This window comes from Salvia splendens, chromosome 9 (genome assembly GCF_004379255.2).
Source record: "Salvia splendens isolate huo1 chromosome 9, SspV2, whole genome shotgun sequence".
In the NCBI taxonomy this organism is placed as follows: Eukaryota; Viridiplantae; Streptophyta; class Magnoliopsida; order Lamiales; family Lamiaceae; genus Salvia; species Salvia splendens.
In genome coordinates this window covers 18,639,912-18,658,767 of record NC_056040.1, presented here as the reverse complement: position 1 = coordinate 18,658,767, position 18,856 = coordinate 18,639,912, and the positions used below count along the sequence as shown (strand labels likewise).

The 18,856-nt window shown below is 40.4% G+C and overlaps 2 protein-coding genes across 2 annotated transcripts; both read right to left on the bottom strand.

The window, feature by feature from the left end:
• On the bottom strand, positions 1-3,439 carry LOC121748375 (disease resistance protein RPP8-like). Its single transcript, XM_042142688.1, has 3 exons — positions 2,912-3,439; positions 389-2,643; positions 1-264 (listed from the first exon to the last, which is right to left on the bottom strand). Exons 1-2 carry the CDS (start codon positions 3,341-3,343, stop codon positions 412-414), a joined length of 2,664 nt encoding a protein of 887 aa, XP_041998622.1. The 5' UTR covers positions 3,344-3,439; the 3' UTR covers positions 1-264; positions 389-411.
• Positions 3,440-15,127: 11,688 nt separating this feature from the next.
• On the bottom strand, positions 15,128-18,829 carry LOC121748365 (putative late blight resistance protein homolog R1A-10). Its single transcript, XM_042142673.1, has 3 exons — positions 18,294-18,829; positions 15,807-18,032; positions 15,128-15,274 (listed from the first exon to the last, which is right to left on the bottom strand). Exons 1-2 carry the CDS (start codon positions 18,732-18,734, stop codon positions 15,816-15,818), a joined length of 2,658 nt encoding a protein of 885 aa, XP_041998607.1. The 5' UTR covers positions 18,735-18,829; the 3' UTR covers positions 15,128-15,274; positions 15,807-15,815.
• Between the last annotated feature and the right edge of the window lie 27 nt (positions 18,830-18,856).

Below are 18,856 nucleotides of genomic sequence, written 5' to 3'. Positions count from 1 at the left end.
TAAATATAAAAATGTGAAATATGCATCTAAAATTTGTTGAAGTAATAGACATTATTACAATGCAAATCTTGAAAAGAAATCTACAAACAAAGGTCCGACGGAATAAGAAAACCGTTATTCAGTAAAAAAAATGTTCACAATTTCACATATCTGTGAATTCAACACATAAACACAAAGGCCACATTCTCTCTACTCTCTTCGGCGGCAAATGCAAATGCCTTCTTTAGATCATCAGCCATCAATAACAACTGTGACTCCTTCAACCTTATCAATCGGTGCATTTACTTTAGATAACATATTAGATTGATAATCTATAGAGATTGAGTACTTTTAAGGCAAAAAATATTTAACTGATAACTCAAATAGTCAAATTAAAAAGTTAACATACCTGTTTTGCTAGGATGGGAATGGTCATGCCTCAGGAGGAAAAATGGAAAGCTTAAATTGCCTTGCAACATTGCCGTTGATCTCCTTTGTCTTGGCTTCTTCTATCTTCCTCGCCGACGCCGCTGCTCGTTCCGACCGAAACACGTCGAGCTTCACGAAACTGGGGACCTCGGCGAGCTCAACCGGAATCTGCTGAAGATCCTTACAGTTTTTGAGCTCAAGGTGTTTGAGCCTCGGAAAATGATGGTGCGAAGCCAACCAAATCTTCAAATCCGTGCGGCCAATGTGCAAGATCTCAAGATGCCGAAACCCCCCATAGTTCGCCTCCCAAATCTCGCCTTGGAACGCCTTATCCTTGAGCTTCAGCACCTCCAGCTTATCAAGCGACCCTAAGATCGACATGTGCCGCCATTCCAAGGCTGTCGCCGACAACGTCAGGATCCTCAGTTTTGGCGGGAACTTGTACGCCTGAGGGAGTCCCCTCAGCTGCATCCCCGATGCGAGGAATGCGTCGTTTAGCAGCTTCAGCTTCTCGAGGTTGCTCAAGTTTCCCAGGCTCTCGAACGAGCCAGTCTTGTCGTCCAGGAGCAGAGATAGTTTCCCGCGAACGCCCAAACACTTCAAGTTACGTGCCCTGTCAAAGACATCCGCAGTGCAGGACTCGAGTGAGATGGTCCCGAGTGTCTGGATCTTCTCACCCGCGCCCTTGCTGGTTTTACCCTCCAGTGCCAGAGTGGCCGAGGCGTTGGTTTTGAAATGGCGTAGCTGCGTCATGTTTAGAATGTCTGCTTTCATTGCGAGTGTTTGGGAATCCGTCCGGACGACCAGAGTTTGGATGTTCCATAGCTTTGTAAATGTTGATGGGAGGAACTTTAGACTCACCGATAGGACGAGGTACCTCAGGTGAAGCAAGTGGTACATGTCGCTTGGGAGTCTTGTGAACTTGATTGGCTCAACATCTAGAACTCGAAGAAGCTTGAAGCCTCCAGGGATGTGTGAGATGTCCCCTAGAGGCATGATTGATTCATCCCTCGGGAAACAAACAAATGAACGAACACTAGGGCCGTAGGGCTTCCTGGAAACAAAGTCCAGGACGTTGGAGTGGATGCAGAGGCGACGAAACCCGAGTTCTGATGAAGCTGAAACTGATGGCTGGAAGCCTTCAGCCTTGGACATCTTGATTTCTTGCAGGAAACCTTCCCGGCTGCTTCCAGCTTCAGTTAAGCAGAAGTCGCGAAGCATGTCATGGATCCGACATGTCTTAACTTTCCCATTGAACTTCAACTTGACTGCTCTGACTAAGTTTCTGTTGATAAGCTCCTCGAGATAGTTCTCTGCAGTTTCTTCGAGACTGACATTCTTCTGTTGTATTAGTCCTTCTGCAATCCATAGACGAGTCAGTTTCCAGGCAGAGATTTCATAGTCTTCTGGAAACATTCCGAAGTAAAGAAAGCACTCTCTCAAGTGGTAAGGCAATTTCTCATAGCTTAACAGTATAATATTTTCCATGCGTTTGCCCGCGTCCGCGTCCTTGAGGTAGGTGTCGAAGCTTTTAGAGACATCCTGCCAAGTAGATTTCATGGCGGACGTGTCCCCTGAAAACTTCTTGACAAGGATACCTCCAATGACTACAATTGCAAGAGGAAGGCCATCGCATCGCTCTGCGATGAGGCTTCCTTCAGCTTCCAGCTCCCGAGGGAACTTGGGCTCTTGGAAGACTTCCAACTGCAGAAGCAACTTACTTTCCTCCAGCGTAAGGAAACGCAACATGTGAGGGCCCCTACGACGGTTCACATGCCACCCAAGTTCCTGCTGACGACTAGTGATGATGACTTTACCCCTAGGATTTCCCTTTGGCAAGGCAATGAGAAGTTTGTCCCAATCCTCACAACTCCACACATCATCCATGACCAGCAGGAACTTTCCGGTCTCCAGGTAGCTGAGCACCATGTCGGCTAAGTCCTTGTCGGAATTGCTTTTGATGTCATCAGTGAGTCCGGTGAACTCTTTGAGAATGGCCAGAAAGATATCCTTCCTTTTGAACTCTTGCGATACATACACCCATATACGTGTGGGGAACTCGTACTGGATTTTTGGATCGCGGAAGATCTTCCTTGCCAACGTCGTCTTGCCAAGCCCAGGCATTCCAACAATAGTGATCACCTCAAGCTCCTCGCATTCCGCATACAGATATTCTTTCAGTTTTTTGGCCTCGTCGTCAAAACCCACCACATTCGTTTCCCTAACTTGAGGGGCCTGTTTCACACAAACTCACAAAAATCAATCAAAAAAGCAGATTAACAACCAAGCAACATATAACAAACATTCGAATATTCTCTCAGTCCATGAAATATTTTATGTTAATTACTGAGAGATAAATTTTTAGTGTAGATAGTCTTAATTTAGAGCGAGATTAGCAAAATAAAAGGGCTTTTAAGTCCTAAAATGACTATAATTAAATACTACTACTAATAATAATTAGAATTAACGATCAAGTCAACAGATCTAAAAGGCGTTGACTGACCTGGTCGTCGTGGTGATCGGCGGCATCTTGAACAGTGATGTTGACGAAATCGATGATATTGTTCTTATCCTTGTAGATATCATCGATCTTCTGAAGCACAGATTCGACCTTGGTGGCGATGCTGAGGGTCTTGGGGGGGCCCTGGAAGGCTCGATGAAAGTAGCCTTTGCTCTTGTTCTCGGCGGACTGGGTGACGTAGGCGTCGATGATGTCCTCGGCCTCGTAGACGGCGTTGCGGATGCGGCGGATGAGCTCGCGCAGCTTGTCGTCGTCCCTCCAGTGCTTGGGGGCGTCTTTGAGGAAAGCTTTGAAGAGGCGGAGATGGTTCTCGAGCTTCTCTACTTGATCCTTGGCGTCTTTCAGCAGATTTGCGTGGTGGACTAGAAGTTGCTTTAGGTTTTCCAAGAGGAATTCTACTGCTGCGTCCGCCATTCTCAATCTCTCTCTCTCTCTCACTACTTCTCCCTCACACTATCTCATTTTCTCTCCAATAATTTGTTGGCTGCTTTTTCAATTACTAGTTGATTATAATGACGAGATTCCAACTAGGCAAGGAGATAAAGTAGTAGTACTAACTTTTAATGAACGTGGTCAATCAAATTTTGATTTTTTCAGCCATTATAAAGTTTGTACCGTGTTAAATTACAACTTTTATCTTTTTAACATTTATAAATACGTCCAACTCCGAAATTGGATTTACACCGAAATTTTTATATGCCTCGTAATTGCATTCGAATGCTAATAAAGAATTACACTCCATATAGCTACATAAATGAATTGCACTCTCATGAAAAATGAAAATTTCACAAATCCGTTAGTTCCGTTAATTATGGAAATTATTGAAATAGAAGAATCCATTAAAATAAATAAAATTACAAGATGTGGACATAAAATATAGGGAAAAACGCATTTCTAGGCCAGTTGGCCTCAGAAATAACGGAAATGTACCCGTTTTGTTATCTGTTCCATATATGGGAAAAACACCAACTGCATCGGCGTTTTAATAAGTAAAAACGCCAACAACAATGTCGGGTTTTAATTTAAAACGCCAACTACGTTGGCGTCTTTTAATTGCAACGTATTTTAGTCGTATTTTTTATAAATACAGTATTGAGTATAAAACGCCATTCGCATTAGCGTGTATAATATAAAACGCCTTTTTCGTTGGCGTGTTTATTCAAGTAAAAACGCCGGGTAGAATGTCGTTTTGATAAAATACGCCAACGTGGTCGGCGTGTTTCAAAGAAAACGCCACTGTCATTGGCAGCTTTATACAGATCTGATATATCTCCTTCTCCTCCCCCAAATCGCGAAAAACTCAGCCCACACACTCTCAAATCGTGAAAAACTCAGCCCACACACTCTTATTCAAGGTAGACTGCTCCACGCGAATTCGCCCTCCATCCATCTATCGGTGCTATTTTCCCCCAAATTTGTATATTATTTTCGGTTAGTATGCTTATCTTTTACATTATTTGAGTAATTGTTGGATAGTTAGCTAGGGTTTGTAATTGGTTGTGAATTGAGTTGAAATATTGTGCATAATTATTATTGTGTAGAATTATTACTGTGCAGAATTATTATTATGTAGAATTATTATTTAGCATATTTGGCTCACTCTACATAATGATGAATGTAAAAATAATACATATTTATTTGTGTTTTACATTATTGCAGATAGTATGACGTGGTGTGTCAATTTATATTGGGGTGGAAAGATAATTCCCGGAGCAGTTATTTCGTATGATCCTCCTTTTGCTAAAGGATTCATTATGTTGGATGAAACAATTTCGTACGATGAGCTTGTGGAAAAATTTTGTGAAATGATGGGGATAATCATATATGAAAACAACATTCAAATAATATGAAAACGTACAATATGCTTTGGAGCCGGAGTCACGTTTGTAGGTGTTCTACTAGACGAAGTATGCATGCAACTAATGTTTAGTGAGAGTATGGTTATTGGAGGTCTAATTGAATTATATGTTGAGTATTCGGCAATTACTCAACATCATAGTCATCATGTCATAAGTTATGATGTTGGTACGTCTACGAGAGCCCAAGAACCATATTTTGCTGCAACACAAGATTTTGATGTTGGTACGTCTACGAGAGCCCAAGAACCATATTTTGCTGCAACACAAGATTTTGAAGCTGGAGGCGTGCATTTAGGGAAAAGTGACAATTGTGATGCGGTTGATGACGTAATAGGTCCTGATAAAGCCGACTTTCTTGATCCACAATCACCTTATTATTCTGAAGATTCCGACCCGGTTAGTATAGACTCAGATGATGATCCGTCGGATGATGAACAATTTGTTGCTTCAAGACCATCCATTCCACTTGGAGAAACAACAGTTGGAGAAACATCAGTTGGTGGAAGGGCAGTTGGAGGAAGAGTAGTTCCACAGTTCCCACAGCGTGGAATCAACTATTTTCGCACCTTACCAGGTCCATATGATAGTTTTGATCACAAAAACTTTGAACGTGATGATCCCAGTGTGCATTATTGGAGTGAAAAAGATCCTAGCAATGTCGGTTTGCATACTAAATTTAGAACGAAGTTGGAATTGAAGGCAGCTGTGACTCATTGGCATTTGGAAAAAATCCGACAATATACAGTTGCTGAAAGTAAAGGAAAGAGATGGCATGCAGTTTATAAGTGGCCACAAGGAAATCCGAAGGATACCTCATTACCGAAATGTTTGTGGGAGTGCCGAGCCACACTGAGAAAGCATGATGAACACTGGCAAATTAGAGTGTTTAGCACTGCTCATACTTGCATGGGGGATCGTAACTATAATGGGCACGCTAATCTTTCGTCGGGTATGATAGCGTTGAGTGTTCGACATCAGATAGAAAACGATCCTTGCTACAAGGTAAAAGCAATTGTGGCGGATATTGAAAATAGATTTCATGTCAAAGTTAGTTACAAGAAAGCATGGTATGCTCGGAGGACAGCGATTGAGCTTGTATACGGTGGATGGGAGTGGTCGTTCAAAGTGTTACCAGCTTATTTGAATGAATTGCAAAGACAAAATCATAGCACAATTGTGGAATGGTTGCACGATGACATATTAAACAATGGTATGAACAAGGTATTCAAGTACGTATTCTGGGCTTTTGGACCAGCTGTGGAGGCTTTTCAACTATGCAAACCAGTTTTAACGGTTGATGGAACTCATCTACGTGGACGATGTCGAGGTAAAATTCTTATTGCCGTTGGATTTGATGCTAATAAGAAATGTTTGCATGTTGCATATGCCATTGTTGATGAGGAAACCAAAGAAAGTTGGAATTGGTTTATGGAACACATTAGACTTCATGTAGCAAAACATGAAATATGTGTCATATCTGATAGGCATGTAGGAATCATAGATGCAATGAATTCTCCCATATGGAAAGAAGAACCCAATGTGGGTCATCACAGATTTTGCTTGGTACATGTTAGAAAGAATGTTTTGCAAAATCACAAAGGTATCATGGTCAAAAGACTTGTTTGGAAAATTGGTATTGCTACCAAGAAACGCAAGTTTAAGATCAGACGTCGTTTACTTCGAAACGTCAACACCGAGGCTTTGCAGTACCTTGATGCCGTGGAGTTAGAAAAATGGAATCTGGCGTATGACAAATACAAAAGATGGGGTGAGGTGACCACTAATATGGTGGAATCTTACAACAATGTGTTGAGAGGCGCAATACAACTCTCAATTAAAGCTTGCATTGATATGATATTCTAGAGGACAATAGAATGGTTCAATGACCGGTCAATTGCATCAACACAGTGTGCCACACCACTTACCCCGTGGGTGCATGAAAAGGTGTGCAAAATGATGCAAAAGGTCAATTACATAATGTGAGAGCACCCAACACAATTGCAGGCTATTATGTGGTTCGAACAACGCGTCGAATTGGTGAAAAGGGCGCTAATAAGTTGAAGGTAAAGTACTTGGAGTCGCACTGCAAATGTCAAAAGTGGCAGACGTGGAGACTTCCATGTTCACATGCAGCGGCAGTTGCGCGGTTTAGAAACGACAACATGCTGTCGCTTGTTGATCTCGTATACCGCACAAGTGTTTGGGTACACCAATATTCTACGGTGTTCAATCCACCCAGACACCAAGATTATTGGGCCGTGCCTGAATAGACTTTGTAATGTTCACGAGCTCAGTTAATGCCTAAAAGTCACGGTCGATACCGTACTACTAGGATTCCTAATCAGATGGTTGTCCGTGAAGCTGACCAGCCACGAGCCCGACGCCGATGTAAACATTGTCGTCAACCAGGTCACGACAGGCGCAACTGCCCGAATATGTCTTGCCACCAAAATCCAAACGAAAACATGATTATTAGACGTCCCCAAACCAGAACCGGCCCGGAACTGTCACCGGCGGTTCCAGCAGCTTTTCAGGCCTATTTCCGACCTACACACTAGGCTTTTCAGAAACCGTCAGTGGAACCGCCGGTTTTCGTCAGAAACCGTTGACGAAACCGGCGGTTCCGTCCAAAAAACCGTCAGTTCTGCCGGTTTTTCGAAAATTTGAATTTTTGAATTTTTTTATTTAATTTAATCACATTTTCCCCTATAAATACCCAATTCCTCTTCGTTTCTACTCACCTCGTTCTTGTGTTAACAAGTCTTTCTCTTCTCAATCTCAATTTCTCTATTGTCTATCCTCATTCTCTCTAATTGCTCAAGTTGTTTACATTATTTGCGCTCATAATTTACTCACGTTGTTTACGTTATCATATTCACACAATCACACTACTCTCTATTCTCCACTTTCAATTTCCATAAATATCATGTCTTCATCTCGTCGTGGTGGTGATCGGGGCAAGGGAATTGCCCAAGATCAAAGTGATTCTCGTCGTCGACGTGCCCTACTAGAGCACAAGTTACGGAGGAGGTGGGAAGGCGAGCCGCACTTCGAGCACAAGTAAGTTCTAATATGTTTTTGTTTTTTAAATTCATTTTTATTAAATTCATAATTTCATTTTTTAACATCTATGTGTCTATGTGTTTTATTTTTGTTAGTATTTTTTACTTAATTGTATAATTTTCGTAGGAGAAAGAAGATCGAAATGCGACCTTATTACTTGCCCTCACCGGCCAAGTTGGCGAAAATGATGAGGAGGCCGATGCTCCTCCTCCTTCGTGACGACAAAAGAAGAAGATGCCTCCAAAGTTGAAATCCGATATTTTCACCAAACATTACAAGAAGGTCCCGGTGGTAATTTCAAATCCTAATGATCCGACCACTACCATAGAGACAAATGAGTTCAAAGCATATTGTAACTATTGTGAGAAAGTCTATCCATTTGGAACCGATGGGGGATATGGTACTCTCCATCGCCATTTGAAGGTAAAACATCACGTGGAATATGGGTATACTAAGTCCCAAAGCCAAATAAACTTCCTTGTCGGCTCATCGTCTCAAACAGGTATGCCTCTATTTAAATATGATCCCAAAAATGTTATCAATGCTATGGTAAGATGCGCGGCAATGAAGCATTCGCCGTATAATTTTTTTAATGACAAAAAATATGAAGTTACTATGCAAACCGGCATTTTTTTGATAAAAAAAATGAACGATAGCAGCCTCTAACAACCGGCATTTTTTTGCTAAAAATGAACGATAGCATTTTTTTGACAAAAAATATGAAGCATTTAATGTTGCTACAAAAAGAATTCCCCCCTCAACTGCTCAAAAATCTAACAACCGGCATTTTTTTGATAAAAAAAAAGAGAAGTAGGAAAATTTTTATCAACCTTGGGACACAAAGTTAATATTTTCTCTGATGTGTGGACGGATTCTTACCATAGAAATTCTTACATGGGAGTTTCATGTCATTTTATAGATAATAGTTGGACTTTAAATAAACGTTTAATTGGTTTTAGACAATTTCCTTCACCACACACCTCACAAGCAATTGCATCTTTAATTATTCAAGTTTTGAATGATTATGATTTATGCAACAAAATATTTTCGGTTGGTTTTGATAACGCAACCGCTAATACTGCAAGTATACCCGAATTAATTGCGGCTTGCTCCCCGGTGATAAGTGGTAAGTATTTTCACCAAAGATGTATATGTCATATTTTAAATTTATGTGTACAAGATGTTTTGTCTTTATGGCAAAGACATATTCAACCTATTACAACAGCTGTATCCTTGATCCACTGGAAGCCTCATATTGGCTTGGCGTGGAAGAAGTATTGCCATTCAAAGAAAATAAGGTACACAACTTTTAATTTAGATGTGTCTACTAGATGGAACTCTACATATGATATGTTTCATTCTACATTAGATCATATATAATATTTGGTTGATTTTTATAGAACTTTCTCTGTAGATGATTTATATCTAACCTCTTCTTGTTGGGATCAAAGCATGAGTTTATTTAAATTATTCAAAGGTTTTAGAAATGCCACCATTGAGTTATCGAGTGTGTATTATTGCACATCCGTTCGTGTTTTAGAACATTGCATGTATATATCACTAGGTTTTAAAACTGCAATGAAAAATTCCGTAAATAATCCTGAATTAATGTGTGTTTTATATTATATTTCAATGAGATCCTAACGTTTTTTTTGCTTGCAAAAGTTTTGGATCCAAAATGGAGACTAGTTGGTACTTTAAATATTTTAGAATTTTATTACAACAATTTGGCTTCTATTGATCTTGAACCACTCCGAGCTTTGCAATCGAATGACGAGGACGACGACAACAACATAAACCTAGCCCAAACATTCCAAATAAACCTCCCCCACCTCTCAACCCTGCAAAGAAGTTTTGAGTTGTAACGACCCGCTAAGCCGATATTATTAGAAACTATATTATTAGCTTAATTACCTGTATAAGTGACTTTTATGCGATTAAATCTGAGTTACTATAGATTGTCATCGTTGTTTGTTTGACGATAGACAAGTGAATAGAATCCACAAATATATAATACACCTATATGAATACAATAAATTTAAATAAATAAATAAATAAGATCCCAAAACCAAAATCTTGATGTCCGATACATCCAACAAAATTTAATACATCCTACGTTCTAAGAAAATCGGGTACTTCAACGCGGACGGCCACGAACTTGAACCGATTATACCTACACCAATTAAATAAACAATTAAATAAACAATTAAATAAATACTCAAATAATTACTTAAATAATTACTTAAATAATTAAATAAAAAAAAGAGATATGAGCAAATCCTGAAAGGATAAGTGAATCCGTAACATTTAATGCAAGGATAAGTGAAGTCGTAGCATTTAATGCCTACATTAAATTGCATAGCAGAAGAAATGATTATTCTCTGACAAGAATAACGCATCTTTACACCTAGGGATGTCAATGTAACCCGAACCCACGGGCCGGCCCGTATAACCCGATAAAAATACAGGTTAGGGTTGTAATTTCGTAGCCCGAATTTAAAATCGGGCCATTCGGGCTGACCCGTTCGGGTTGTAGGGTTAGGCGGGCTGACCCGTTCGGGTTACGGGTCGACCAGTCGGGTTGAAGGCTTCTGCACAGCGAGCAGTTTTTGTAACGGTCATAACTTTCTCTACAAAGCTCCGATTGAGGCGTGCAATATATCCACGCGAAGCTCTTTCGAAGACGAAGAGAATGATATGTATTAGAGGTTTATCAGACTTCAAAATCGCGAGAAACATTGACTCAAACAAGGCTGCTGCACATCCACATATTTTGTGTATATTTTCTAATCAATTTTCTATCATTTCTCAACAAACATATAAACATACCAAAATATAGAAATATAATCAAAATCATCCAAGACAACCCTCTAAAACCATGCAAAATCCAAATACGTCAACCGACTATATAAGATCACGAAAAAAATCACCATGTGGTTCATGGATTCATAAATACTCGTATATAAAAGCTTTCTTTTAGTATGTTTCCAATATAATAGTGCAAAGTGTTTTGACGCCGCTTCGTCATTGAATTATGCGTACTTTGATGATTCTTAAAACAAAGATAAATTATTATTTGACTTATTTACAGCTGGAATAAATTAAATTTGACCAATCATAATTCAAGAAAACTTAGAGTTACTCCAATTAGCTAGCATCTTGATAATTCACTCTTTAACAATTCAAAATATTTTTGTTACATCTACGATGCACCTCTCACGTTATGAAAATTTTATTTAATTTTCTACGAATTGATTTATGTTTGAATTTTGAAACAAAGTGTTGATTTATGTTTTAAATACATAAACATAAACATACTATTGATAGATATTTTGTAAATAATTATGTAATGAATAAGTTATTTAAATTTAAATAACTTAATCTTTTTAAAAAATATTAAAGAAAATTAAAAATATGTATTTCATTGTTGAATGATTAATTAAAAATATGTATATAATTAAAGAAAATTTAAAATACGTATTATTTTTTGAAAATATTAAAAGAATTAAAAATACGCATTGGCCCGAATAACCCAGTGGGTTAGCCCGAAACCCGAAGGGTTAGGGTTAGGGTCGAACTTTCATAACCCGAAAAAATCATAACCCGAATAGCCCGTACCCGAATGGCCCGACAACCCGAACGGGTTGGCCCGATTGACATCCCTATTTACGCCACTTGCATCTCTGCGCCACTTGCTATTTTTTTTAATGTATATGTATATATACATACAATCATTTTCACCTAGCCACATCATAATCTAACTTTTAAAAAAAAATCACAGAACAGAGGAGGGAGAGTTGCAGGTAATTGTAGGATCAAGTCCTCAATCCACCAACACTTTTTCACATCAAAAGGTAAACTCCAAGAACCCCCTTCTCTTTACACACGAATCATGCATACATCTTAAATCTAGAATCTGCCTAAGTGACACCAACAATACCAAGCAATAAGTAGACATGATCCCTAATATCCAAGTTCGTCAAATTCAGTAAATACAACAACTAAAATCCCACCACCTAAATTAACTACAGAGAATGAAAAAAAAACTTATCTCTAGAATAAGAATTTGCCGGATTTCCGGCTATGGCTCTTCGGCAGCCCGGAGACAACCAAGGACAGCCCCCACCCCGATACGTCACTAATTTCACAACCTTCACCAATTAAATTCCAAAACTTTTGGATCTAAGATTATAAATTCTTAGAAATTTGAAATAAAATGGAAGAACAATCAATCCTTACCTTTCAGGAGTCCGGCGAGGAGGCGGCGATTGTGGTGGCTTCGGGGAGCTGCTCCGGCAGTGCGAGGCGTGGAGAAGAAGCGGCGGCGGATCGGGAGGAAGACGGAGGGGGATGGCGGCGGCGTGAGGCTGAGAGAAGAGAGAAGAGAGAGGAGAGGAAGAGAAGGGAAACAGAGAGGGAGAGAGGGGCGCCGCCGGAGCGGCGGCGCTGGCAGGGCGGTGGATCGGCGACGACGAGAGAGAGAGAGGGGAGAGAGAGGCTGCTATCGTTCATTTGATGAATGAGGGAGGGAGGAAGAAGACTTAGTTTTTACATAGGTTTCTTTAATTTGGCTTCAGTTTTGGGCTAGTATTTTTTTTTACTTGAGCTAATGAATTAAATGGTTTTGGGCCATTAATATTATTTGAATTAGGCTATGCAAAAATAAATCCGAGCCCAGCTTCAAATTAATTTGGGATTTCAATACATAGTGAATGTGAGACCCATTTTCGAATTTAATTAATTTTTGGGCTTAAATCAAAATGGCTTTTAAATAGAGGGAAGCCCAATTTCGTTTTTGACTTATATGTTGGGCTAAAAGATATAGAAGAGGGTCTTCATCTAGTAGAGAATACTATATTTTAAAAGCAAAATTTATATTTAATTTTAGCCTAAGTTTTAAAATAAAATTTCATTAGTGTTTATATTAATATTTTTTTTATGATTTCTTCCATTAATGTACCTAGCTAAAATAATTGATCTTGGAATTTATTTTTTAGAGTTTTGTGTAAGAGTAAACTTTTGAAGTTAAGTATAAAGTTCAACTCAATCGAAGCCGAGAATAGTGAAAGAAGAAGCATTAAATAGCAAGCGAGTTTTAGAAATTTCTTAATGAATAATAATAATACTAATGATAGTAATAATGTTAATAATGATGATGATAATAATAATAATAATAATAGGGTTTGAGCTTGAGATTTTTCTTTCTATTAGATTAGTTTTGAAACTAAAATTAGTATTTTTCCTATTGTGATATTTTCAAAAGGGTACGTTCGCAAGTAAAGTCGGAACGAAAGATTCAAGTTAAGGGAACTAAACGATCAAGGTGAGCTTTCCTATACTAAAAATACAAATCGTATTTTATGAAAACACGAACACATGTTCGTGATTCTTAAAGATGTTGTTTTGCCATAAATGTTTTTGTATGATGCCTATCTGTTTGGCTAAGGCCAAAGGAATTATGAATGATGATATAAGTCGAATTCGGGTCCCAGTGAGGGTGGTGTCCCCGCTCGGGCTAGTGTACACAAGCTACCTCTGACATGTTGGGCAGAGCAGGTGACCGAGGAAGGTGGCCACCTTCCCGGCATAAGGATACCTCTGACATGATGGGCAGGGAAGGTGACCGTGTGAGAACACCATCTCAACGGCACAATGTGATCAGATATGGCTAAGTACAGGAAAAAGGGACTGCAGTCTAATGTGAATATTTTTAGTAAGCTCGGGTCTTTTCAACAGTACCCAGAGTGTTACTGTGATGATGGCTTAACAATATTTTCAAATGTATATGTGTAATTTTCGGCAATGTGTTCACTGAGTACTTTTTGTACTCAGTCCTGCATATATTTCTAAATGTGCAGGTTGAGCAGCGAAGTGGTGGAGGAAGTGCTTTGAGACAAGGCATTTAATTCGGTCAGATTTAGACTCTCGGAGGTTCATGTCTTCATACATGGAACCGCGTTCATTTGCTTCCGTTGTGCATCTGAAAAGACTCAAGTCTATTTTGTTCAAAACTCTGATATTTTGAAATTTTTACAAACAAATACTTGAGTTTTCATGATCGAGTATCTTTTCTTCTATGTATCAGCACTTGATTAGTCATGTCTCGCAACCAATGTTTGATTTTATTTTCCCTTAATTCTTTCCCCGCTTCTTATACCCCCACCCCTAGTCACGGTTCCCCGACTATGCTATCCTTAGCAAGTGCGGTCGTGACATGAGTTCAACTTGCGGGCTCTCTTTCACCATTACGAAGCCAAGTACAACAGTACCCACCAAGTGAGACCTAGACCCCCCGTCAAACACATAACTTTGCCTTCTTCCAAGTTGATGACCCCGACGCCCAATCCCAATTGGCGGACCTATATGGCTACAGCAGCTGAGGAAGGACGGCAAATTCGGCAAGTGAGTTAGATTTATATTTTGACTCACAATTTTCTTTCAATGATGAAGAAGGAGGTCCCGTTCCCCAACAAATCAACGTCCTAGATTGGTGGGGATCACACGAGAAAGATTTTCCCATCCTTGCATCAATGGCCAAGGAGATCTTTTCGGTTCCGGCTTCCACTGTCGCCGTCGAGTCCGCCTTTAGTGTTGGAGGCAACGTCTTGGATGACAGAAGAAGTAGACTTACCGGGCAAAACATGGAAGCCACCATGTTACTTGATGATTGGTGCTCCGTCGAAATTAGAGACCAAGAACCGGATTGAGACAATCAAGTAGTACAACCCGACCAAGACTACTTCCCCGACGAATAGTAGGTCAATTCCTCCGATCAAGCCAAATAGGTAAGTAAGGTAAGAGAACTACGTGGACTTTGATTCCAAAATGCAATTGATCATTGAGGATAGCTCAAGTCCTTTTCCTTTATTTCTTTTTTCTCCCATTTGTTTCGAATATGTAATATGTAAATTGTAATCAAGACTTTAAGTCTTTTGTAATTTATAAATTTTAAGTTGTAATTTGTAATATAGTTGAAATTTGTATCAATAAAATTGCATTTGTACATCGCTTTATTCTAATTTTATTTATGCAAGTATATTTACATTTTTTACTTGAATTACAATTTTAACAAAAATAAAAATAAACATGAAACGCCAAACCGGCCCGGAACCGGCGGTTCCGGACCTTGTCGTGAACTGCCGGTTCACGGTTCAAGAACCGGAACTGTCCAAGCTAGGACAGGTCGGTTCAGGTTCAAGAAAATCTTGAACCGGAACCGGCGGTTCCGAACCGTGAACCGCCGGTTCCCGAACCGTGGTGACGTCTATTGATTATTATTGAACATCAGTCCACAATATTTATCACTCAAATTGCACGACATACAAAGATAGGACCGAAATGAAAAGACGATATAATCCAATAATGCACGGATTCAGTAGGCATAATCACCAACTCTGTTCACTTCTTTGCATGAAGTAAGTACCTGCGTGCAAATAGTTGTAATCAATCAACCCTTAAACAATTGCTCCAAATATTGATGCATTTTAGAGACTAAATGCAGCTACTCTTATTCTACTTTCTTGTTATAGAGTTATAACTTAGTATATTGCATATTTTGTTCAATTAGTACTCTAATAATACATGAATTTTCTTAAAATCAAATCTAATTCACCGGCTTACTTCACATGAATACTCGATTTAGTAGGCAAGCCATGAGTTCATCAGTTTAATCTCGAAAAATCTAGGAAACAAGCAACCCCATTTCAACCCATCCTAGTTTTGCTCTTGAACTACAACTCTACCTTCGAATACACGAACTTTCAATTATACCTATTTTCACATGATTATCAATTTTTGAGAAATTAATTAATGTCTCAGTGAATAGCAGTTGAAGTGGTGTAAATATAGTCATCTAAGTCATTCTTTTACTTTATGTGCAAATATATAGCATAAAAATTCATAAAGAGGAATATGGAGAATCAAGTAATGGTGGATTCAGAACTGATTCAACTTACCACATAGTTTCATGCATCTACAGGAAAAATGGAGAGGGTGAAGGTGGCGCCACCCTTCTTGGCCGCAAGAAGCTTGGCAGAGGCATTTGCCTCCTTACAGCGCTGCAAATCCAAGTATTCCAGCTTGGGAATATCAGCCAGAGCTAAGGGAACTTCTTTAAGCTTCTCACAGTTGTGCAGTTCGAGCCGTTTAAGGCTGGGGAAATGGTGCGCAGACGCCATCCAGATCGACAGATCCGTCCGGCCAATGTGCAGAACCTCAAGAGCGTCGAAGCCTCTCTCATCCACCTGCCAACGCTTTCCCACAAACGCGTTGTCCTTGAGCTTCAGCACCTGCAATTTCTCCAATGATCCTAAAATAGACATGTGAGTCCAATCCAGAAACGTGTTCAGTAGAGTCAGGCTCCTCAGTTTCACCGGGAATTTATAGGCCGGAGGGAGGCCGTCAAGCTTCCCATCCGACGCCGCCTTTGGGAAAACATCATTGAGAAGCTTCAGTTTCTCAAGATTGCTCAGCTTCCTTAAACTATCAAATGATCCACTCTTGCCATCAAGGAATAAGGATAGTTTGCCACGAATTCCAAGCTTCTTCAGATTGCGAGCCCTGTCGAATATTGCCTCTGTGCAGCTCTCTGGTGACATTGTGCCGAGGCTCTGAAGCTTCTCGCCTTCTTTGCTGTCTTTACCTGGCTTGGCTAGAGTGGTGCACACGTTCGTCTTCAAATGCCTTAGCTGAGTCATGCTCATGACATCTGCTTTGATTTCAAGAGCACGCGATGTTGTGTCAACTACAAGAGTCTGTATGTTCCAAAGCTTGTTGAAGGCTTTAGGGAGAATAGAAGCCTTTGAGTTCGAGTCCAGCTTCATGGATAGTGCAAGGTACCTCAAATGAATTAACTGGTAGAAATCACTTGGTAGTTTGCTGAATTTAAGGGGCTTTGCTTCTAAAACTCTCAAAAGCTTGAAAGCTGCAGTAATGGCCGAGATTTTGTCACTTGGCAGCTCTATATCCTCAGAGAATGTAACAAACGAGCGAACGTAAGGGCCTCTTGGGTTTTTATTGAGAAAGTCCACGACATGCGAGTGAATGCAGAGGCGACGATGCTTCTCCCCATCAGTGACGGAAGGTTGAAGCCCTCCATCACTAGACTGTTTGATTTCTTGGAGGAAATTCTCTCCGTCTTTCCCACCTTCAACCCTGCAGAATTCACGTAATATATCATGAATCCGGCATGACTTGACTCTCCCATCGGCCTTCAATTTCTCAACCCTAACTAGATTCCGATTGATCAGATCATCGAGATTGTATTCAGCAATCTCCTCCATGCTAAGGCCATCCTTAGGCTGTATTAGTCCTTCTGCAATCCACATCCGGATCAATTTCCATGCTGGGATCTCAAAATCTTCTGGAAACATCCCCAGATAAAGGAAACATTCCTTTAAGTGGTAAGGCAACTTCTCATAACTCAAAGATATGATCTTTTCCATGCGGTTCTGCGAATCATATTGGAGGAATGTAGTGACACTAGTAGAAACTTTCTCCCAAGCAGCAACAGATCTTAAAACCTTGGTGGCAAGAACGCCTCCAATCACCACAATAGCCAGTGGCAAACCGTCGCAGTTCTCAGCAATCTCTCTCCCAACACCGTCCAACTCAGAAGGGAACTCGGGCTTGCTGAAAACCTCCCACTGTAGAAGCTCAACACTCTCCTGTAAATTCAAGTTACACAAATGGTGCGGCTCCCTGAAGCGGTTGGCATACTTCCCCACGCCCACTTGACGACTGGTGATCATGACTTTCCCTGTCACATTATGCTTAGGCAAACAGACTCTGAGCTTCTCCCAATCCGTAGGCTCCCACACATCGTCCATCACTAGCAAGAACTTGCTTTCCTCTAGAACACCCGATATCTCGTCAGCAAGCTCTGAGGCGTTCTTTTTAACGTACTCTTCCTCGTTGAGGTTGGTCACCATCTGTCTCAAAATGGAAACAAACACCTCCTTGACTTTGAACTCTTGAGAGACATAAACCCATATACGGGTGGGGAATTGGTATTTGATGTCGGGATCGTGATAGATCTTTCCGGTCAATGTAGTCTTGCCCAGGCCGGGCATGCCAATGATGGAGATGACATCCAGATGCGAAGTGCTTGCGTTGAGATACCCAACTATCTTGTCAGCCTCATCTTTTAGACCCACCACATTATCTTTTCTTGATGGTGTAGGCTGTTTCAAAGAGTTCATGTATTCAAAGCAGTAATAAAGCATGTTAGCTACATTGGGAGTTTGAGCTTGTCACTATTTGGAGTCATTTGTTTATAGAATTCCATCCCTAGATAAGTTATCTACCCTTATCTACCAAACATGCGCTTACTGAGTTAGTTAATAACATCTATAAATATGATGGCTAATTAAGGAGTATATCTATACTTTAATTGATGATAAATTAAATGAATGAATTGAAAGCAGAGAGAGGGGAAAAGGTACCTGGAGAGCGTCTTCGTCAGGGCCATCGTGGGCGGTGGCGAGATTGACGAGGTCAAACTTGTCCTTGCCGCCGTAGATCTGGGTGATCCGGCGGCATATAGCGTCGACCTTCTCGGCGATGTCGATGAGGCTAAGGCCGTTGGAGGCGTTGAATAATTTGGAGAAGTAGCTGTGGGTCTTTTTCTCGGCGGCCTGGGTGACGAAGGCGTCGATTACGTCGTCGGCGTCGTAGATCACGCCGCGGATGTCGCGAACCAGCGGCTTGAGCGCTTCGTCCTTGCGCAGCTTCTTACTCGACACCTTCTTCAGGAACGATTTGAAGGATCCGACGTTCTCCTGCAGCTGCTCCACCTGGCCCTTCGCGTCTTTGATTAGCTGCGCGTGGTGGAGCAGCAGCTGCTTCAGATTTTCCAGCAGAAACTCCACCGCAGCGTCCGCCATTTTTGCTCTCTTTTTCTCTCTCTCTCTAGATTTTGGTACAAGTTCCAGTTAATTATTGGGCATCTTGCTTTCTATTTTTTGAAATGGTCCATCAATATGGATGAGATGAATGATGATATATA

Coding starts and splice junctions, on each gene's coding strand:
- LOC121748375 (XM_042142688.1), bottom strand. CDS start 3,343: ATGGCGGACGCAGCAGTAGAATTCCTCTTGGAAAACCTAAAGCAACTT. Junction 2,644..2,911: donor CCGATCACCACGACGACCAG/GTCAGTCAACGC, acceptor TGTGTGAAACAG/GCCCCTCAAGTTAGGGAAAC.
- LOC121748365 (XM_042142673.1), bottom strand. CDS start 18,734: ATGGCGGACGCTGCGGTGGAGTTTCTGCTGGAAAATCTGAAGCAGCTG. Junction 18,033..18,293: donor CTGACGAAGACGCTCTCCAG/GTACCTTTTCCC, acceptor TCTTTGAAACAG/CCTACACCATCAAGAAAAGA.